At 58.5% G+C, this 22,699-nt stretch overlaps 1 protein-coding gene and 1 long non-coding RNA gene across 3 annotated transcripts; one reads left to right on the forward strand and one right to left on the reverse strand.

Annotated features, from left to right (window-relative positions):
- Positions 1–8,132: 8,132 nt before the first annotated feature.
- On the forward strand, positions 8,133–20,305 carry LOC135287819 (POU domain, class 6, transcription factor 1-like). The gene is given in 11 exon segments (XM_064401037.1): positions 8,133–8,298; positions 9,211–9,305; positions 9,876–10,101; positions 12,614–12,795; positions 14,068–14,133; positions 14,135–14,194; positions 14,331–14,512; positions 14,514–14,574; positions 17,054–17,171; positions 17,923–18,094; positions 19,553–20,305. Coding segments are annotated over 11 exon segments (1,668 nt in total). The 5' UTR covers positions 8,133–8,138; the 3' UTR covers positions 19,899–20,305.
- On the reverse strand, positions 20,204–21,284 carry LOC135287843 (uncharacterized). 2 transcript variants are annotated; one of them, XR_010351322.1, is made up of 4 exons: positions 21,163–21,284; positions 21,014–21,080; positions 20,394–20,952; positions 20,204–20,330 (listed from the first exon to the last, which is right to left on the reverse strand). It is a non-coding gene; the product is annotated as an uncharacterized LOC135287843 (long non-coding RNA). The 2 variants fall into 2 exon arrangements; XR_010351321.1 differs by having other exon boundaries at positions 20,322–20,952.
- Positions 21,285–22,699: the final 1,415 nt, after the last annotated feature.

A 22,699-nucleotide genomic window follows, 5' to 3' on the forward strand; every position in this document is an offset into this window, starting at 1 on the left:
AGAACACCTGATCCCAAAGATTCCCCTCTAATGTAGAACCCTCCCTTTTAATTTTTCATTCTTATGGAATTTAGGGGTTTTTCTTCCCCATTGTTTCTTTCATCTTTCAATATCCAGTTTCATTTATCAACAGACCTGGAGTTTATTTGTAAAAGCAAATCTCTTTTTCCATTCATCAATCAGTGGAATCCTTCCCATTGTTTTTTGGGGGTTGTTTGTTTGTTTGTTTGTTTGTTTGTTTTGTTTTGTTTTTCGTTTGTTTGTTTTTGTTTGGTTGGTTGGTTTTTGGTGTTTTTTTATCTCCCAGTGCTGGTTTTATCCCCCAGCAGACCCAGAGCTGGTTTGGAAAGACAAATCCCTCATTCCTCCCAGGTGGGAGCTGGGAAGATCCCCTGGAGTTTGGTCCCTGTTCCCTCTGCAGCCCTGCTCTGGGATGGGCCCCTGGGACAGTTCCTTGTGTTTGGTCAAGGTAGTTTCATTCCCTTGTTCATATCTGAAAAACTCCCAAATCACCCCAGATCTGAAGCCTTCCAAGGCAAAGCTGATACAAATTCCTTCTATTGGATGATTCCAAACATTCTTTAATGTATCAACTCCCAGGCTTAATTTGGTTCAGTTCCCTGATTTTCAATTAGTTGAGGCAAATTTATACATAAGATAAATTCTCATTTAACCTAAGAGAAAAATCAAAGCTTTTTCTGCTCCATTCTTTTTTTTTTTCCAGAAAAAAAAGACAAAATCAACTTAGCAAAAAAACAAACTGACAGCACATGAAGTAGTCTGGTTTAGATAATCCCAGTAATATTTAGTTGCCCAACAAGCTGCTCACAATAAAAATTGCTAGAATTATTAAATTGATAATACAGGCAGTTATTTTGGGGACAGTTAAAAGTGTCATTGGTCCCACACAGCTCGATCAGGTCCTAGAAGAGGGAAAATTCAGCTGAGATTATTGAAAAGCAGGAAAAGTCCACTGAGGGTTGCTTCAATTCCCAGCTCATTTCTCCTCTGGCAGCTTCAGGGTGAAACTCTGGCACTGATGGAGGGACCACCCCAAATGCTGGGATAACCTGGGAGCCTTCCCTGCCAGCCCAGTGCCCTCCCCACTCGGGACTGGTCAAACTGGTCAGCTCCTGGTGGGGCTGGGAGGGCGAGACCCCCCCGGTGCCCAAGGAGCTGGTGGAAATCTCATCCCTTCCCTCCAGGAATTCTGATTTTCCTCTTTTTCTGCTGCCCTTTCCCGTGGCAGTGCCCCCCTGTGCCAGTCCCACCACCCTGGGGGTGTCAGGAATAAAATAATTCCTATTTTCCCTCTTTTTCTGCTGCCCTTTCCCGTGGCAGTGCCCCCCTGTGCCAGTCCCACCACCCTGGGGGTGTCAGGAATAAAATAATTCTGATTTTCCCTCTTTTTCTGCTGCCCTTTCCCGTGGCAGTGCCCCCCTGTGCCAGGTCTGTCCTGCAGGAATTGCAGTCCCACCGCCCTGGGGGTGTCAGGAATAAAATAATTCTGATTTTCCTCTTTTTCTGCTGCCCTTTCCCGTGGCAGTGCCCCCCTGTGCCAGGTCTGTCCTGCAGGAATTGCAGTCCCACCGCCCTGGGGGTGTCAGGAATAAAATAATTCTGATTTTCCTCCTTTTCTTCTGCCCCACCCTGTGGCAGTGCCCTCCCTGTGCCAGTCCCACCGCCCTGGGGGTGTCAGGAATAAAATAATTCCTATTTTCCCTCTTTTTCTGCTGCCCCACCCCGTGGCAGTGCCCTCCCTGTGCCAGTCCCACTGCCCTGGGGGGGTCAGGAATGGTCAGAGCCAGAGGACAGAGGTGACCATTGGTCACAGGGACAGTGACCATGAGTGACCCCCAGGGTGCCACCCTCGGCCACCACCGAGGGTCAGCGTCACCTCCCCGGGGGTCAGCTGGGCTTTGTGCCAGGGGAAACCCCACAGAGACCTGGGTCACAGCAGGGACCCCAACGCCAGCGCTGACCACTGGCTGACTGACCACTGCGCCCCAGGGACCCTCACTGACCACTGACCACATGAGAGACCCTCACTGACCACTGACCACTGCACCCCACCCCAGGGACCCTCCCTGACCAACTGACCACATCTGAGAGACCCTTACTGACCACTGGCCAACTGACCACTGCGCCCCAGGGACCCTCACTGACCACATGAGAGACCCTTACTGACCACTGACCACATGAGAGACCCTCACTGACCAACTGACCACTGCACCCCAGGGACCCTCACTGACCACTGACCCCATCTGAGAGACCCTCACTGACCACTTGACCACATGAGAGACCCTCACTGACCAGTGCACCCACCCTAGGGACTCTCACTGACCAACTGACCATATCTGAGAGGTCCTCACTGACCACTGACCCCATCTGAGAGACCCTTACTGACCACTGACCCTCACTGACCACTGACCCTCACTGACCACTGACCCCTGCACCCCAGGGACCCTAAGTGGCCAACTGACCACTGACCCCCATCTGAGGGACCCTCACTGACCACTGACCCCTGCACCCACCCCAGGGCTCCTGGCACTGCCCGGCCGCTCAGTGCGTTTAGGACAGAGTTGGATTTGCTCTGGGTTTAGAGGAAGAGTTTAATTGATTCTGAGTTTAGGGGAGAGCTGGGTTCGCTCGCTTTAAGGGAGGGTTGGGTTTGGTTTGGGTTTAGGGGAGGGTTGGGTTTGATCTGGTTTAGGGGAGAGTTTGATTCTCAGTTTAGGGCAGGGTTGGATTTGCTCTGGGTTTAAGGGAGGGTTGGGTTTGGTTTGGGTTTAGGGGAGGGTTAGATTTGCTCTGGTTTAGGGGAAGAGTTTGATTCTCAGTTTAGGGCAGGGTTGGATTTGCTCTGGGTTTAGGGGAGGGTTGGGTTTGATCTGGTTTAGGGGAAGAGTTTGATTCTGAGTTTAGGGGAGGGTTGGATTTGCTCTGGGTTTAGGGGAGGGTTGGGTTTGATCTGGTTTAGGGGAGAGTTTGATTCTCAGTTTAGGGCAGGGTTGGATTTGCTCTGGGTTTAAGGAAGGGTTGGATTTGCTCTGTATTTAGGGGGGAGTTGGGTTTGTTTGGGGTTTAGGGCAGGGTTTGCTCTGGGCCTTGCAGGGAGCAGCTGCATTCTCAGGAGGTTCAGGAACAGCGCTGGATGCTCTGGGGTCGGTGTTGCTGTCCCCATTAACCCTTTGGGGTCAGTGCTCCTGTCCCCATTAACCCTTTGGGGTCAGTGTTCCTGTCCCCATTAACCCTTTGGGGTCAGTGTCCCTGTCCCCTTTAACCCTTTGGGGTCAGTGCTCCTGTCCCCATTAACCCTTTGGGGTCAGTGTCCCTGTCCCCTTTAACCCTTTGGGGTCAGTGTTCCTGTCCCCATTAACCCTTTGGGGTCAGTGTCCCTGTCCCCTTTAACCCTTTGGGGTCAGTGTCCCTGTCCCCTTTAACCCTTTGGGGTCGGTGCTCCTGTCCCTATTAACCCTTTGGGGTCAGTGTCCCCATTAACCCTCTGGGGTCAGTGTTGCTGTCCCCATTAACCCTTTGGGGTCAGTTTTTGTCCCCATTAACCCTTTGGGGTCAGTGTCCCCATTAACCCTTTCAGGGTCAGTGTTCCTGTCCCCATTAACCCTTTGGGGTCAGTGTCCCCATTAACCCTTTCAGGGTCAGTGTTCCTGTCCCCATTAACCCTTTGGGGTCAGTTTTTCTCCCCATTAACCCTTCGGGGGCCAGCTGGGCTCTCTCAGGGGAAGCCTCACGGAGCTCTGGGGCACCAGAGAGCCTGGGTGGGTCTGAGGTGCCCAGGTCACACCTGGGGGAGCAGCGGGAGCCCTGGGGGCGGTGAGGATCGACCCCCCAGCTGCCAGGGCCTCCTGCTGGGGGTTTCTGTCACCTCCCCCTCGTCCAGCCCTCGGGCTGCCGTTGTCCCCTGGGAGAACCTCGGGATGCTCAGGGCGATCCTGTCCCTGGCACCAGGAAAAGGTTCCAGCACCCCTGAGTCAAGGCTCACCCAGGGTGTTGTTAAGGGAACTCCTGAGGGGAATTAGAGTGAAATGACACTGGGTTTATAAATATATAAATATTTAAATATATAAATATATTTTATATAAATATATACAAATATATAAATATACAAATATATAAATATTTAAATATATAAATATATAAATATATTTTATATAAATATATACAAATATATAAATATTTAAATATATAAATATATAAACATATTTTTATATAAATATATACAAATATATAACTATACCAATATATGAATATATATAAAAATATAAATGTGAATATATAAATATATAAATATATATAGAAATATAAATATGAATATATAAATATATATAAATTTATAAATATATAAATATATATAAAATATAAATGTGAATATATAAATATATAAAATATATTTATATAAAATATATAAATATATAACTATACCAATATATGAATATATATAAAAATATAAATGTGAATATATAAATATATAAATATATATAGAAATATAAATATGAATATATAAATATATATAAATGTATAAATATATAAATATATATAAAATATAAATGTGAATATATAAATATATAAAATATATTTATATAAAATATATAAATATATACATCCATAAATACATATGAATATTTATTTTTATATATATAAAAATATATATAAATATATAACCATGTATGTAGGATGGAGTTTAGAACAATTTGGTTGCACTGGGGAGGAGGTTTGGAGCTGTTTGGGTTGTTCTCATCTAAGGTAATAGGGAAACAAAACCAAAAATAACACAAGAAAATGTACAAGGGAAAAGGGAAGGAAAGGGGGAAGGAGGGAGGGAAGGAAGGAAGGGAAGATGAAAAACACCATTCACTTGTGTTAAAATTTTAGAGGTTTAATAGCGAAAATAGTAATAAAAATTAGGAATAATAATTCATAATCATGAAAATAGTAATAAAAATTATGAATAATAATTCATAATCATGAAAATAGTAATAAAAATTAGGACAATAAGAATTCGGACAATCAGAGTTAGGACAATAAAAGACAATAAAAAGCAAAGAATCACGGATGTCGAGGTGCCTGGCACCGAGCCACAAACACAGCTTGGTGCCGAAGGATTTCCCAGAAAAGCAGTCACCTGCTGCAGATTCACAGATCTCGTACAGGATTCAAACATTCCTTTCAAACCTGGCTGTTTCTGCTTCATTTTAGCTCCCCCGTCTTGTAAATCAGCCTAAATCAGCCTTCGTGCTTCCTGGGGGTCTGAGCTGTCCTGCTAAGGAGGCAGTAATTCCTCCCTTGGGGTCTCGGTGTCTGTGCTGCTGCCTCTGTCCAGATGGGATAACAAAGAACTTCTTGATTGTCTTTGCCACTCTTTGGGCTAGTTACAAAAAGTATCTTATATCATTTAGTTTCTGTTTTAATGTTGTGCTATAGCTTAAAACCTGTATTTGCTACACTGCTTAAAAGAGATTAATACAGCATCAATTAAAAATATTAATACAGCATAACTTAAAAGATATTAATACAGCATAAAGTAATAAATTAAAAGAGATTAATACAGCATAACTTTCCAACATAACACATATATAATTCATTTTAATATTTGCAAAGAGCCAATCATATCATATGCATTTTTTCACAATAACTATCAGCTATTTCACTGCTATGTCTAAGTTTAGTTAACAACAGAAACAAAAAATTATATCTTTATAACAAAGTTACTTTAACATTATACATGTAGTATTCATCTTAAAACATGTATAAAGCTGATATTTTAATATGTATTTATATTGGGAAGGAAGGAAGGAAGGAAGGAAGGAAGGAAGGAAGGAAGGAAGGAAGGAAGGAAGGAAGGAAGGAAGGAAGGAAGGAAGGAAGGAAGGAAGGAAGGAAGGAAGGAAGGAAGGAAGGAAGGAAGGAAGGAAGGAAGGAAGGAAGGAAGGAAGGAAGGAAGGAAGGAAGGAAGGAAGGAAGGAAGGAAGGAAGGAAGGAAGGAAGGAAGGAAGGAAGGAAGGAAGGAAGGAAGGAAGGAAGGAAGGAAGGAAGGAAGGAAGGAAGGAAGGAAGGAAGGAAGGAAGGAAGGAAGGAAGGAAGGAAGGAAGGAAGGAAGGAAGGAAGGAAGGAAGGAAGGAAGGAAGGAAGGAAGGAAGGAAGGAAGGAAGGAAGGATTGTTTCAGATGTGCCTTGCTGGAAGGGGAAACACAAAGCTCAGGGGCTCAAATGCACCTTCAGGCTCGGGTGAACACCCAGGAACCTCCTGGGGGAAGTTTTACCCCCTCTGATGTAACACCGGGGTCACCCCCAATCCTGGGGGGAGGGCCCAGAAATGAGTCTGGGGGCACTTCGGGGGCTCTGCTGGTTCTGGCCCTGCTGGGACCCCAAATGAGGGGCTGGGCCAGTGGGAACATCCCTGGGACTGGGAATGTCCTGTGGGACTGGGAACATCCCTGGGACTGGGAATGTCCTTTGGGACTGGGGATGTCCTCGGGACTGGGAACATCCCTGGGACTGGGGATGTCCTTTGGAACTGGGAATGTCCTTTGGGACTGGGGATGTCCTGTGGGACTGGGGATGTCCCTGGGACTGGGGATGTCCTGTGGGACTGGGGATGTCCTTTGGGACTGGGGATGTCCTCGGGACTGGGGATGTTCCTGGGACTGGGATGTCCTTTGGGACTGGGGATGTCCTTTGGGACTGGGATGTCCCTGGGACTGGGATGTCCTTTGGGACTGGGGATGTCCTCGGGACTGGGATGTTCTTTGGAACTGGGGATGTCCTTTGGGACTGGGAATGTCCTCGGGACTGGGGATGTCCCTGGGACTGGGAATATCCTTGGGACTGGGATGTCCCTGGGACTGGGAATATCCTTGGGACTGGGATGTCCCTGGGACTGGGAATATCCTTGGGACTGGGATGTCCCTGGGACTGGGAATATCCTTGGGACTGGGATGTCCTTTGGGACTGGGACGTCCCGGCAGCTGGGGCGGGTGTGGGGCAGCGTTGCCGCTGCTGAGGGCAGGACCCGCTGATAGCAGCTCTGTCCTGCGGGATAAGGAGCCCATCCCTCCCGCCCGGGCTCTCCGCCGGCCGTGCCCGTCTCGGCTCCGAGCCCAGCCCGGTCCCTGCCCCCCCGGCCATGGCAGCGGGGTTCGGGTCCCTCACCGTGTCCCTTCCTGTCCCCGCCACGCTCCTGCCGGTACGGGGGGAGCGGCTCCGGGGGCACCGCCCGGGGCGCTGCGGCTGTGAGGAGTCCTGAGGCTTGGGGTGCTTTGGCTTTGGGGGTGCTGGTTCTGGTTTGGGGGTGCTGGTTCTGGTTTGGGGGTGCTGGTTCTGTTTTGGGGGTGCTGCAGCTGTGGAGGTTTTGCTGTAGGTTTGGGGGTGCTTTAGGTTTTGGGGGTGCCGGTTCTGTTTCGGGGTGCCGGCTCCGTTTGGTGGTGCTGGTTCTGTTCGGGGGGTGCTGCAGCTGTGCAGGTTTTGCTGTAGGTTTGGGAGTGCCGGCTCCGTTTGGGGGTGCCGGTTCTGTTTTTGGGGTGCTGGTTCTGGTTTGGGGGTGCTGCAGCTGTGCAGGTTTTGCTGTAGGTTTGGGGGTACTGGTTCTGTTTTCAGGGTGCCGATTCTGTTTTTGGGGTGCTGGTTCTGGTTTGGGGGTGCTGCAGCTGTGGAGGTTTTGCTGTAGGTTTGGGAGTGCCGGCTCCGTTTGGGGGTGCCGGTTCTGTTTTTGGGGTGCTGGTTCTGGTTTGGGGGTGCTGCAGTGTGGAGATTTTGCTGTAGGTTTGGGGGTGCCAGCTCCGTTTGGGGTGCTGCAGCTGTGGAGGTTTTACTGTAGGTTTTGGGGTGCTTTAGGTAAGGACGTGCTTTAGGTGTGGGGGTGCTGTGAATTTGGGGGTGCTGCGACCACTGGCAGCGTCTCACCTGCCCAAGGTGTCAGCCGGGGGTGCCCCTGGATTTGGGGTGCTGACAGCAAAGCCCTGAGGTGTTGGGGGGCTGGGACTCCCCCACCCATTCCTCGCTCCTCCGGGGTCCAAGTGGACTCTGCACCCCAAAACCCGGGAGGCGGGGGAGCCCTGGGGGTCGCGGCCGCGGGGTGACGTACCTGCACTCATTTTGGGGTCCCTTCACAGGTTATTGTCATGTCCGGCCACGAGACCATCCGGGTGCTGGAGGTGGGGGTGGATGGGGACCCCAAAACGGCCGGGGAGGGAGCGGGGGGGTCCCCGGCACAGGGGGGCCCCCCGGGTGTGGAGGACGCTCCCGCCAGCGCCCCGAGCTCGTCCGGCGGGGAGGCGGCAGGTGAGAGACCCCCACCCCTCCCGGGATCGTTCCCGGTTCCCCCGGGTCTCCCATTCCCGGGATCGTTCCCGATGTCCCCGGCTCTCCCTTTCCCGGGATTGTTCCCAGTGCCCTCGGCTCTCCCTTTCACGGGATCGTTCCCCACGGTGTCCGCCGTGTCTCTCTCTCCCGGGATCGTTTCCGATTCCCCCCGTGTCTCCCTTTCCCGGGATCGTTCCCGGTTCCCCCCGTGTCTCTCCCTCCCGGGATTGTTCCCAGTGCCCCCAGCTCTCCCTTTCCCGGGATCGTTTCCGATTCCCCCCGTGTCTCCCTTTCCCGGGATCGTTCCCGGTTTCCCGCGGCTCTCCCATTCCCAGGATCGTTCCCGGTGTCCCCAGCTCTCTCCCTCCCGGGATCGTTCCCCACGATGTCCGCCGGGTCTCTCCCTCCCGGGATCGTTCCCGGTTCCCCCGGCTCTCTCCCATTCCCGGGATCGTTCCCGGTTCCCCCCGGCTCTCTCCCTCCCGGGCCCGTCCCCGGGTCCCTCCCTGGGAGCACACGGGTGTCCGGGTTGTGTCACCTGGGCTGCTCCGCGGTCCTGCTGCAGGTCCTCCCCCGGCAGCTCAGGTTTTGGGGAGATCCCGCTTGATTCCTCACTGATTTCTGGCCAAATCCGGCAGGACACGCTCCTGCCACCTGTCACCTGCCACTTGTCCCTTGTCACCTGTCCCGTCCTCTCTCCTGCCGCGGGGAGGAGGAGGCCAGCCCGGGGGTGGCGGGTGTCACCGCCCTGGTCCCCCCGCGGGTCCCTGCCCCTCCTGCATCCCCTCCCCGCGCTCTGAGCACACCTGAGCACACCTGGGGAGGCTGTTGGCCGCCCGGGCGTGCAGAATTTGGGTGTCTCCCTCTCACCCCCACCTGTCCCCCCCCCAGGTAAAGCCAAAGCAGCGTCGCCCACCCCGGTGCCCTCGAGCCCGGCCCCGAGCCAGCCCGGCGTGACACACCTGGCCGTGCAGGCCACCCCGCAGGTAACTGTCCCCCGCGGCTGGGGGGCCAGGGGGGACCCCGGGGGAGGTGTCCGCGGAGAGGGGGTGGCCAGGTAAGGGGGACCCCTTTTGTCCCCCCACGCAGACCTGGGGGGGAAGGGAGGCCCCAGGTGCCCCTCGTGTCCCTATGGAGAAGGGTTCTGAGTTGGGGGACCCCGAGGTAAAGGGGATCCCCTCTCTGCCCCCATCCCCAACAGAGCGGGGTCAGCACTAAGCGGGGGACCCCCCTTTATCCCCTCCAGAGGGGCTCCTCCACAGCCCCCCAGTGCCCCCCAGTTCACAGAGCTCCCCCCCATCTCCGCACGGAGAGGGGTTCACAGTTCAGGGGGGCTCCCCCTTTGCCTTCCCCCCCCCCCGAGAGGTTCACCAGGGAGCCCCCCGGGTCCCCCTTCCCCCAGGGGCTCACCAGGCAGGGGGGCTCCCCCTTTGCCCCCCCCAAGAGGGATTCACTGGGGGGTCCCAGGCCGGGCGGGGGGGCCCTGTGGGGGTTTCCCTGATGCTGAGCAGGGCGTTGATTTGTGTTTCTCTTTCAAATCTCATTTATCTCCGCAGGTGTTGGCTCAGGAAAGCTTAGCCACAGGTGTGACAGGAGTAATGGTTCCGGCAGGGACAGTTACTCAACCTCTTCTTATCCCCATCAGTATTGCAGGTCAGGTGACAGGCCAGCAGGCGCTGGCCCTGGTGACAATTCCCACAGCAACGCTCGCCGCGCTCCCGGGACTGACGCCGGCGGCACCTGCGGGGGCGATTTTCAAACCGCCCGTAGCCAATCTCACAGGTAACCGCAGGTAACCGCGCCCGCCCCGCCCGGACAGCCGGGACCGAGTGGAGAACGGGCTCCCCTGGGGCTCCAGCAGGAGCCCACGGGCTTGGACTTGGGGGATTTGAGCAGCGGAGGTGTGGATTTGGGGCTCCAGGTGTGGCACCTGATGGAGATTTAGCAAATCTCCCGATGGAGATTTGGGGTTCCACATGTGGCACCTGGTGTAGAATTCCAGATGTGGCCCCTGGTGTAGATTTGGGGCTCCAGGTGTGGCACCTGATGGAGATTTGGGGTTCCAGGTGTGGCTCCTGGTGTAGACTTCCAGATGTGGCCCCTGGTGTAGCTTTGGGGCTCCAGGTGTAGCACCTGCTGTAGATTTAGGGCTCCACATGTGGCACCTGCTGTAGCTTTGGGACTCTGGGTGTGGAACATCCTTGAAACAGGTGAGGTCCAGGCAGATTTGGGGCTCCAGCTGCAGCTTCAGGAGCCCAATGGGCTTGGACTTAGGGGATTTGAGTATGGCAGGTGTAGCTTTGGGGCTCCACATGTGGCACCTGGTGTAGATTTGGAGCTCTGAGTGTGGCACATTCTTGAAACAGGTGAGGTCCAGGTAGATTTGGGGCTCCAGGAGGGCTCTGAAATGGGCTTGGATTTTGGGGATTTGAGCATCAAGGAAGGTGTGGCTTGGAGGCTCCACCTGTGGCACCTGGTGTAGATTCAGAGCTCCAGGTGTGGCACCTGGTGTACATTTGGGGCTCCAGGTGTGGCTGCAGAAGGGCTCTGGAATGGGCTTGGATTTGGGGGATTTCAGTATGAAATAAGGTGTAGCTTTGAGGCTCCACCTGTGGCATCTGGTGTAGATTTGGGGCTCTGAGTGTGACACCTGGTGTAGAGTTGGGGTTCCAGGTGAGGTACCTGGTGCAGCTTTGGGGCTCCAGGTGTAGGACCTGATGGAGATTTGGGGTTCCACCTGTGGCACCTGGTGTAGATTTCCAGATGTAGCCCCTGGTGTAGATTTTGGGCTCCAGGTGTAGCACCTGGTGTAGCTTTGGGGCTCCAGGTGTGGCACCTGCTGTAGAGTTGGGGTTCCAGATGTGGCTGCAGGAGGGCTCTGAAATGGGCTTGAATTTGGGGGATTTGAGTATCAAATAAGGTGTAGCTTTGAGACTCTACATGTGGCACCTGGTGTAGGTTTGGGGTTTCAGGTGTGGCACCTGGTGTAGGTTTGGGACTCTGTGGCACGTTCTTGAAACAGGTGAGGTCCAGGTAGATTTGGGGCTCCAGGAGGGCTCTGAAATGGGCTTGGATTTTGGGGACTTGAGTATCAAGTAAGGTGTACCTTTGGGGCTCCAGGTATGGTAGCTGGTGTAGATTTCTAGATGTAGCCCCTAGTGTAGATTTGGGGTTCCAGGTGTGACACCTGGTTTAGATTTGGGGCTCCAGGTGTGGCACGTGCCTGCAACAGGTGAGGTCCAGGCAGATTTGGGGCTCCAGCTGCAGCTTCAGGAGCCCGATGGGCTTGGACTTAGGGGATTTGAGGATGGCAGGTGTAGCTTTGGAGCTCCGGGTGTGGGACCTGGTGCAGATTTGGAGCTCCAGGTTTGGCTCCAAGTGCAGATTTGGGGCTCCAGGTGAGGTTTCAGGTGCAGATTTGGAATTCCAGGTGCAGCTTTGGGGCCCCAGGTGTGATACCTGGTGCAGATTTGGGGCTCCAGGTGCAGTTTTTAGGCTTCAGTTGCAGATTTGGGGTTCCAGATGCAGCTTTGGGGCTCCAGGTGCAGATTTGGGGTTCCAGGTGAGGTTTCAGGTGCAGATTTGGGGCTCCAGGTGCAGATTTGGGGTTCCAGGTGAGGTTTCAGGTGCAGATTTGGGGCTCCAGGTGCAGATTTGGGTCTCCAAGTGAGGCTCGAGGTGCAGATTTGGAGCTCCAGGTGTGTCATCAGGTGCAGATTTGGAACTCCAGGTGCAGATTTGGGGTCCCAGGTGTGATACCTGGTGCAGATTTGGTGCTCCAGGTGCAGATTTGGAACTTCAGGTGCAGATTTAGGGCTGCAGGTGCAGAATTGGGACTCCAGGTGCAGCTCCAGGTGCAGATTTGGTGCTCCAGGAGTGATACCTGGTGCAGATTTGGTGCTCCAGGTGAGATTTGGAACTTCAGGTGCAGATTTGGGGCCCCAGGAGTGATACCTGGTGTACATTTGGGGCTCCAGGTGGAGATTTGGAGTTCCAGGTGCACATTTGGGGCTCCAGGTGTGCCACCCCCTGCCCCAGGCAGGGGGCGAGCCCTGCAGGTGGGGCAGGGGAGTGACCGCCCCCAGCCCGGGGTGGCTTTTAGGGACCCTGCACCTGTGCCAGGTGTGTCCGGGCAGGTTTTGGGCTCCGCGGGCGCCCCCGCCCCGTGCAGCAGCAGCGGCACCGCTGTGGGTGAGACCCCGGCCCGCCGCGGGAGGGGACAGCGGGGCGGGCAGGGGGGACGCGGGCCGTTGTCGCCGGTGCCAGCACTGACGGTGTCTCCGTCTCTCCGCAGCCGCCGCCGTGCTCAGCCCCGCCATCCCGGCCGTCCCGGCGGTCCCGGCGCCGCGGCCGCCCCCGCCGCCCCCGGGGCAGCCCCCGCTGCTGCCCCAGCCCCCCCCGGCGCCCACCCCCCCAAAGGACCCCCCGATGTCCGTCCAGCCCCAGATCGCCGGACTGGCCTTTAACCCCGGCATAGTAAGGACCGAGCCCAGCCCGGCCCGGGCTGCGGGGCCGCGGGGAGCCCCGGGAACGCCGGGGCCGCGTCCCTGCCTCAGTTTCCCCCGGCAGGATTCCTGTCCCTGTGTCCCAGAACGAGATCCCTGCCTCAGTTTCCCCCGGCAGGATTGCAGCTCCCGTGTCCCAGAATGAGATCCCTGCCTCAGTTTCCCCCGGCAGGATTGCAGCCCCCGTGTCCCAGAACGAGATCCCTGCCTCAGTTTCCCCCGGCAGGATTGCAGCCCCCGTGTCCCAGAACGAGATCCCTGCCTCAGTTTCCCTAGGGAGGATTCCAGCTCCTGTGTCTCAGAACAGGATCCCACTCTCAGTTTCCACATGGCAGATTGTGACCTCAGTGTCCCTGGAGAGGATCCCTGCCTCAGTTTCCCAGGAGAAGATGCCAGTCCATTTCCCAGACAGGATCCCTGCCTCAGTTTCCCCCGGCAGGATTCCAGCCTCCGTGTCCCAGAACAGGATGCCAGCCTCAGTTTCCCCAGGGAGGATTCCTGCCTCAGTTTCCCTAGACACAATCCCTGCCTCAGTTTCCCCAGTGCAAAATCTGAGCCTCAGTTTCTTGGGACAAGATCCCTGCCTCAGTTTCCCTGAACTCAATCCCTGCCTCAGTTTCCTTGGCCAAGATCCCTGCCTCAGTTTCCTTGGGCAAGATCTGAGCCTCAGTTTCCCTGGGCAGGATTCCAGCCTGGTTTTATGTGCAAGATCCCTGCCTCAGTTTCCCCAGACACAATTCCAGCCTCAGTTTCCCCAGGCAGGATTCCGGCCTCAATTTCCCCAAACACAATCCCAGCCTCAGTTTTCCTGTGCAGGATTCCAGCCTCAGTTTCCCTGAACTAAATCCCTGCCTCAGTTTCCCCAAACACAATCCCTGCCTCAGTTTTCCTGTGCAGGATTCCAGCCTCAGTTTCCCCGAACTCAGTCCCTGCCTCAGTTTCTCCGAACTCAATCCCTGCCTCAGTTTCCCCGAACTCAATCCCTGCCTCAGTTTCCCCGAACTCAATCCCTGCCTCAGTTTCCCTGAACTCAATCCCTGCCTCAGTTTCCCCATCCCAAGAAGCTGCAGCTCTGCTTTGGGCAGCTCCCAGGGGATGGATTTACGGATTTTGGGATTTATGGATTTATGGATTTTGGGATTTAGGGACCCCCAGGGACTCCAGTGGCCGCTGGGAGGGGGGAGGACCCCAGGGGGTGCCGCCCCCCCTCTGTCCCAGCTCTGACCCCGTTTCCATCCCGCAGCTCACGGCGGCTCTGGGGGCGCAGCCGCAGATCCTGGGGTCCCTCAGTGCCCCCCCCGTGATCGCCGCCCCCCCTCCCCAGCGTCCAGGGCATCCCGGGGCAGCTCCTGACCAGCACCCAGGGCCAGGTACCGCGGGGGTCCCCTGTCCCCCCCCTCCCCGGGGCTGTGTCACCTGGGGAGGGGTCCCGGCAGCTCCCGGGGCTGTGCCCCCCCGCGGGGCCGGTGTTTCGGGGTCCCCCAGCGCTGTGTCCCCCCTCCCCAGGTGATCGGGACCCTGCCGTGGGTCGTGGCCCCCCCCGGGGTGGCGGCGGCCGCCCCCGCGCCCAGCCTGCAGGTGACACCGGTGACCCCGCAGCTGCTGCTCAACGCGCAGGGCCAGGTGATCGCCACGCTGGCCACCGGGGCCGCGCTGGCCGCGGCGGGGCCCGCGCTGGCCACCGCCGCCCCCCCCCGCGCCGCCCCCCGGCAAGAAAAACGGGCCAGCTGAGCCCCCCATCAAGAGCGAGGTGAGGCCACAGCCCGAGACCCCCTGAGACCCCCTGAGACCCCCGAGTCACCCTGAGACCCCCCGAGACCCCCTGAGACCCCCGAGTCACCCTGAGCCCCCCCGAGTCACCGTGAGACCCCCCTGAGCCCCCTGGGTCACCCTGAGACCCCCCGAGACCCCCGAGTCACCCTGAGCCCCCCCGAGTCACGCTGAGACCCCCGAGACCCCCTGAGACCCCCCGAGACCCCCGAGTCACCCTGAGACCCCCCGAGACCCCCTGAGACCCCCGAGTCACCCTGAGACCCCCTCAAGTCACCCTGAGCTCCCCGAGTCACTCTGAGACCCCCAAGTCACCCTGAGACCCCCTGAGCCCCTCGGGTCACTCTGAGCCCCCCTGAGCCACCCTGAGCCCCCCAAGTTACCCCAAGAACCCCCTGAGACCCCCAAGTCACTCTGAGCCCCCCCGAGCTCCTTGGGTCACCCTGAGTCCCCCCGACACCTCCTGAGCCCCCCCCGGGTCACCCTGAGACCCCCAAGTCACCGTGAGCCCCCCAGGTCACCCTGAGCTCCCCAAGTTACCCTGAGACCCCCAAGTCGCCCCGAATCACCCTGAGCCCCCCGAGTCTCCCTGAGCCCCCCAAGAGCAAGGGGAGCCTCTGCACCCCGAGACCCCTGAGCCCCCCAAGCCCCCCCTCCAGGCTGGGGGATGGGGGGGTCAGGTGTGGCAAAGGGCAGCAGCGACCCAGCCAAGGGGATTGGGGAGTGGGGGAGCAGCTCTGTGACCCCCCGGGTGCCTTTGGGACCCTCCCTCTTCCTTTGGGACACCCCGTGTGCCTTCGTGACCCCCTGTGTGCCTTTAGGACCCCCCGGGTGACTTTGGGATCCCCCGGGTGACTTTGGGACCCTTCCTCTTCCTTTGGGACCCTCCCTCTTCCTTTGGGACCCCCCATGTGCCTTTGGGACCCCCCGTGTAGCTTTGGGACCCCCTGTGTGGCTTTGGGATCCTCCCTGAGACTTTGGGAGCCCCGTGTCCCTTTGGAACCACTTGTGTTCCTTTGGGACACCCCGTGTGCCTTCGTGACCCCCTGTGTGCCTTTGGGACCCCCCGGGTGACTTTGGGATCCCCCGGGTGCCTTTGGGACCCTTCCTCTTCCTTTGGGACACCCCATGTTCCTTTGGGACCCCCCCGTGTGCCTGTGGGACCCCCTGTGTGGCTGTAGGACCCTCCCTGTGCCTTTGGGACCCCCCATGTGGCTTTGGGACCCTCCCATATAGCTTTGGGACGCTCTCTGTGCCTTTGGGACCCCCTGTGTTCCTTTGGGACCCGCCATGAGCCACACAACTCTGGGGGAGCCAGAAGTGCCTTTGGGACCTGGCCAGGTGGCTTTGGGACCCCCTGTGTTCCTGGGACCCGGCCAGGTGGTTTTGGGGTCACTCCTGGCACCCGGCCCTGTGGCTTTGGGACCCCTGAGCCCCTTTGGGCCGTGGCCAGGTGGGCTTTGGGACCCAGCCAGGCGGGTTTAGGAGCCGTGAGCACCTTGGGGACCCGGCTGTGTGGCTGTGGGGACACATGAGTCCCTCTGGGTCCTGCCCCTGTGGCTTTGGGACCCCAGGAGCACCCCCAGGCCGTGCCCCCTCCTGCCCCAGCGCTGTCACCCCGTGTCCCTCCTGGTGCCACCAGCTCTCCTGGTGGGACGTGCCCCGTGGGGAGCAGAGCTGCTGGTCCCCCCAGGTCACGGCTGGGTACCCCTCAGATCACCCCGGGTCCCTCCAGGTCACCCCTGGGTGCCCCCAAGGTCACCTCAGTTCCAACAGGCCCCCAGGTCCCCCCCCGGTTTCCCCCCAGGTCTCCCCAGGTCACTCCCAGATCACCCTGGGTCCCCCCAGGTCACCCCTGGGTCCCCCCCAGGTCCTCCCAGGCCCCCAGATCACTTCTGGGTCCCCCCCAGGTCACCTCGGTTCCAACAGACCCCCAGGTCCTCCCCTGGGTGTCCCCAGGTCTCCCCAGGTCACCTCTGGGTCCCCTCCGGGTCACCCCTGGGTCCCTGCCGGGTCCCTGCCAGGTCCCCCCCAGGTCACCCTCAGGTACCCCAGGCCCCCAGGTTGCCCCTGGTCCCCCCCAGGTCACCCCAAGGTCATCCCTGAGTCCCCTCTGGGTCCCTCCCAGATGCCCCCAGGTCACCCCTGAGTCCCCTCTAGGTCCCTCCCAGATCCCCCCAGGTCACCCCTGAGTCCCCCCCCCCCCCACCACCGGGTCTCTCCAGGTCACCCCCAAGTTCCCCCCAGGCCCCCCTGTCCCCCCCGGTCACCCCCGGTGCCCCCCAGGTACCCCTGGTCCCCCCAGCTACCCCAGGCCCTCAGGTCACCCAGGCCTCCCCGGTCCCCCCAGATCACTCTGGTCCCCCCCGTAACTCCTGGTCCCCCCATGTGGCCCACGGTCACCCAGGCCCCCCCAGGTCCCCAGTCCCCCCAGGTCAGCCAGCCCCCCGTCCCCCCAGGTGCAGCCCATCCAGCCGGCCCCGGCCGGGGTGGGCTCCAGCCCCGTGACCAAGGTGTCGCCACCCCCGGTGCCCATCACGTGCTCCGAGACCCCCACCGTGAGCCAGCTGGTGTCCAGTGAGTCACTGGGGGCACTGGGAGCACTGGGGGCACTGGGGGAACTGGGAGCACTGGGGGCACTGGGGGTACTGGGGGCACTGGGAGCACTGGGAGCACTGGGGGCACTGGGGGAACTGGGAGCACTGGGAGGGGGTGCTGGACTCTGGGGGCAACAGTGGGGTCTGGGGTCTCTGGGAAGGGACATGGCAGGAACTGGGATCAAGTGGGGGGAGGGATAATGGGGTCTGGGGTCTCTGGGAAGGGACATGGCAGGAACTGGGATCAAGTGGGGGGAGGGATAATGGGGTCTGGGGTCTCTGGGAAGGGACATGGCAGGAACTGGGATCAAGTGGGGGGAGGGATAATGGGGTCTGGGGTCCCTGGAAAGAGGGATTATGGGGTCTGGGGTCCCTGGGAGGGAGGATAATGGGGTCTGGGGTCCCCTGGTAATAATGAGGTCTGGAAATTTTTGGGAAGAGAGATATTGGAGTCTGGGATCCCTGGGAAGAGAAATAACAAAGTGTGGGAGGAGATAAGAGGGACTGTGGGAAAAAGGGATAACGGGGTCTGGGGTCCCTGGGCAGAGGAATAAGGGGAACTGGGAAGGGGATAACAGGGACTGGGGGCCCTGGGCAGAATGGGCTCTGGGGTCCCTGGGCAGGCTCCCCTGGGCACTGCAGGCTCTGGGATCCAGGCAGTTCAGGCTCTGGCTCTGGCTCTGGGCTCTGGGGTCCCTGGCCCGGGCTCACAGCCCCCCGTGCCCCCCCAGAGCCCCCCGCCCCGCCCAGCACGGAGGAGGACGGGATCAACCTGGAGGAAATCCGGGAATTCGCCAAGAACTTCAAACTGCGGCGCCTGTCGCTGGGGCTGACCCAGACCCAGGTGGGGCAGGCCCTGACGGCCACCGAGGGCCCTGCCTACAGCCAGTCTGCCATCTGCAGGTAACGGCACCTGGGGGACAGGGACAGGGATGGGGACAGGGACAGGGACAGGGATGGGGAGAGGGACAGGGACAGGGACAGGGAATGGCACCTGGGACAGGGAATGGCACCTGGGGGACAGGGACAGTGCCATCTGCAGGTAATGGCACCTGGGACAGGGACAGGGCCATCTGCAGGGAACAGCACCTGGGGGACAGGGACAGGGACTGGGAATGGCACCTGGGACAGGGACAGGATATGGCTCCTGGGACAGGGAATGGCACCTGGGCCAGGGCCAGGGCCAGCTGCAGGTGAGGACACAGGACGGTCACAGGGGCCAGTTTGGGGCAGGCCCAGGGGCAGGACAGGAGGAGGAAAAGATGGAAAACTGGGGGAAGGGAGAAGTGGAGAAAGGGAGGAAAGGAAGGAAAGTGGAGAGAAGGAGGAAAACTCTGGGGAAGGAGGAAAAGCTGAGAAGGGGAGGAAAGGGGGAAAGGAAAGCTGGGGAGAGGAAAGGGGGAAAGGAAAGCTGGGGAGAGGTGGAGGGAGGGGACTAGAGAAAAAGGAAAATGGGCAGAGGAGAATGGGCAGAGGAGGAAACTGAGAAGGGGAAGGGAATGGCAAAGGAGGAAACTGAGAGTAAAGGAAAGGAATGGGCCAAGGAGGGTGTTGGGCGTTGCTCCCCTTCACTGTCACCCCCCAGTCCCAGCCTGCTGTCCCCTTGTCCCCCATCCCTGAGGGTCTCCTGTGTCCTCCACGTCCCCTCAGGTTTGACAGGCTGGACATCAGCCCCAGGACACCCCTGAGTGTCCCCTGATTGTGCCCTGTGTCCCCAGCTTTGAGAAGCTGGACATCCTCCCTGTGTCTCCCCTGAGTGTCCCCCCTGAGTGTCCCCATGTCCCTGCAGGTTCGAGAAGCTGGACATCACGCCCAAGTGTCCCCTGAGTGTCCCCTAAGTGTCCCCCCTGTGTGTCCCTTGAGTGTCCCCTGTGTCCCCATGTCCCCAGATTCGAGAAGCTGGACGTCCCCCCTGTGTCCCCCCTGAGTGTCCCCTGTGTCCCCTGAGTGTCCCTCTGTGTCCATCCTGAGTGTCCCCATGTCCCCAGGTTCGAGAAGCTGGACATACCCCTGTGTCCCCCCTGAGTGTCCCCGTGTCCCTCTGTGTCCCGAGGTTCTAGAAGGTGGATATCCCCCTGAGTGTCTCCTGATTGTCCCCTGTGTCCCCACAGGTTCGAGAAGCTGGACATCACACCCAAGTGTCCCCTGAGTGTCCCCATGTCCCCATGTCCCCGCAGGTTCGAGAAGCTGGACATCCCCCTGTGTCCCCCCTGAGTGTCCCCATGTCCCCGCAGGTTCGAGAAGCTGGACATCCCCCTGTGTCCCCCCATGAGTGTGCCCATGTCCCTGCAGGTTCGAGAAGCTGGACATCACGCCCAAGTGTCCCCTGTGTCCCCCCTGAGTGTGCCCATGTCCCCGCAGGTTCGAGAAGCTGGACATCACGCCCAAGAGCGCGCAGAAGCTGAAGCCGGTGCTGGAGAAGTGGCTGCGGGAGGCGGAGCAGCGGCAGCGGGAGGGGCAGCAGCACCTGCTGGAGTTCGTGGGGGGCGAGCCGGGCAAGAAGCGCAAGCGGCGCACCTCGTTCACGCCGCAGGCGCTGGAGGCGCTCAACGCGCACTTCGAGCGCAACGCGCTGCCCACGGGCGCCGAGATCACGCGCATCGCGCAGGAGCTGCGCTACGAGCGCGAGGTGGTGCGGGTGTGGTTCTGCAACCGCCGCCAGACCCTCAAGAACACCAGCAAGCTGAACGTGTTCCACGTGCCCTGAGCAGCGCCCGGCCCGGCCCGCAGCCCGGCCCGCGGCCGGTGCGAGCTGGGAGCGCCCGGGCCGGCCTCCTGCCGTCAGCACTTTGGGCACTGCCCCTGCCCTCCGCCGCCGGCTCCACCGCCACACCCGGCCCTCTGCCGCCTGCGTCCGTCTCCACACCTGTACCCGTGTCCAGCACACCTGTACCTGTGTCCAGCACACCTGTACCTGTGTCCAGCACAGCTGTACCCGTGTCCATCACAGCTGTACCCGTGTCCAGCACACCTGTACCTGTGTCCAGCACACCTGTACCTGTGTCCATCACAGCTGTACCCGTGTCCAGCACAGCTGTACCCGTGTCCATCACACCTGTACCTGTGTCCAGCACAGCTGTACCCGTGTCCAGCACACCTGTACCTGTGTCCATCACAGCTGTACCCGTGTCCAGCACACCTGTACCTGTGTCCAGCACACCTGTGCCTGTATCCATCACAGCTGTACCCGTGTCCAGCACACCTGTGTCCATCACAGCTGTACCCGTGTCCAGTACACCTGTACCTGTGTCCATCCTGTGTCCAGCACACCTGTACCTGTGTCCAGCACACCTGTGCCTGTATCCATCACACCTGTACCTGTGTCCATCACAGCTGTTCCTGTGTCCTCTACACCTGTACATGTGTTCACCATGCCCATACCTGTGTCCAGCACAGCTGTACCCGTGTCCAGCACAGCTGTACCTGTGTCCAGCACAGCTGGACCCGTGTCCAGCACACCTATCCGTGTCCAGCACACCTGTACCTGTGTCCAGCACAGCTGTACCCGTGTCCAGTACACCTGTACCTGTCCATCACACCTGTACCTGTGTCCAGCACACCTGTACCTGTGTCCATCCTGTGTCCAGCACACCTGTACCTGTGTCCAGCACACCTGTACCTGTGTCCATCCTGTGTCCAGCACACCTGTACCTGTGTCCATCACACCTGTACCCGTGTCCAGCACACCTGTACCTGTGTCCACCATGCCCATACCTGTGTCCATCCTGTGTCCAGCACACCTGTACCCATGTCCAGCACACCTATCTGTGTCCATCACACCTGTACCTGTGTCCAGCACACCTGTGCCTGTGTCCAGCACACCTGTACCCGTGTCCAGCACACCTGTATCTGTGTCCAGCACACCTGTACCTGTCCAGCACAGCTGTACCTGTCCATCAGACCTGTACCTGTGTCCATCACACCTGTGCCTGTGTCCACCATGCCCATACCTGTGTCCAGCACAGCTGTACCTGTCCATCAGACCTGTACCTGTGTCCATCACACCTCTGCCTGTGTCCAGCACACCTGTACTTCTGTCCACCATGCCTGTACCCGTGTCCATCCCCACTCTGCCCCTCAGTGACTCCCACATATCCTAAACTGGGAGCACCGGGAGCTCCCCCCAGCCTCCTGCCATCAGCACTTTGGGCACTGGTTCTGTCCCTCTGTCACCTGGTTCCATCTCCACACCTGTACCCATGTCCAGCACACCTGTACCTGTGTCCTCTACACCTGTACATGTGTTCACCATGCCCATACCCGTGTCCAGCACACCTGTACCCATGTCCAGCACACCTGTACCTGTGTCCTCTACACCTGTACATGTGTTCACCATGCCCATACCCATGTCCAGCACACCTGTACCTGTGTCCAGCACCCCGTGCCTGTGTCCGACACTCAACGTCTTCCACGTGTTCTGGACTGGGAGCACTGGGAACATCCCAGTTCCCGGTCACAGTCCCCCTGACCACCTGCCATCAGCACTTCAGCCAGTGATTTTGTCCCTTTGGCCACTGGTTTTGTCCCTGTGCCACCCCTGTGTCCCTGCGGCCCTGTGCCCACCCCACTGTGCCCTCAGCGCACTGAACTGGGAGCACTGGGACCCCCCCCGTGTGTCCCACCAGTCCCAGCCCCTTGACCTGCAGCCATCAGCACTTTGGCCACTGGGTTTGTCCCTTTGGCCACGGATTTTGTCCCTGTGCCCCCGTGCCTGTGCCCACCTGTGCCTGTGTGTGCCCCCGTTCCCCCCTCTCACACACGGCCCGAGCGTGTCGATGTCACACCTCCCTACCTGTGACACCCGTGGTGACAGACCCCCCCCGAGTGTCACACACCCACCCAAAATCAGCGATTTCCATTTTCCTGGGGTTTGCCCTTTTTCCCGTGTTACTGAGGCGATGTTACGGCTCACCAGGGGTGACCCCAAATTTGTGTCACCCCCACTTTGCGGGTCCCCCACCTCGTGAGGGGCTTCTGGGGGTGATCCCCCACCTTGGGGACGTCCCGTGGGTGGCTTTTGGGGACATCACCCCCGGGTTTGGGGGTCGTGAACCCCAAAACAGAGGCAGCGCCCCTTCCCCAGCTCCCCCTGCCCTGAGCCCCCCGGGAGCGATGGGAGGGGAGCTTTGGGGGGGACACGGGGGCGCCCGCTGGGGCCGCGGCAGACTGATGCACTTGATGTAGTGGTGTGAAATAAACAGTATTTTTCTTTTTTCTTTTCCTTTCCCCTTTTTTCAGGATTTGGGGGTGGGGTGTTCTTTCCTCCTCCCGGCCCCGTCTGCGGCCGGCGCGGAGCCAGCGGCGGGACTCGAACCCGCGGCCCCACGGGAGGCGCCACACAGCCCAGCGCCGCACGCCGCCGCGGCCACGCCCCCCAGCCAATCCCCGAGCGGCCTGCCCGGCGCGCAGCTCTCTATTGGTTTCTGTGGCCGTCCGTTATGCGGCAAGACCCGCTCTCATTGGCTGAGCGGGGCGGAGGGGCGGGACCGCCCGCCCAGCGGCGGGGGC

The sequence above is a fragment of the Passer domesticus genome, chromosome 31 (genome assembly GCF_036417665.1).
Source record: "Passer domesticus isolate bPasDom1 chromosome 31, bPasDom1.hap1, whole genome shotgun sequence".
Classification (NCBI taxonomy): domain Eukaryota; kingdom Metazoa; phylum Chordata; class Aves; order Passeriformes; family Passeridae; genus Passer; species Passer domesticus.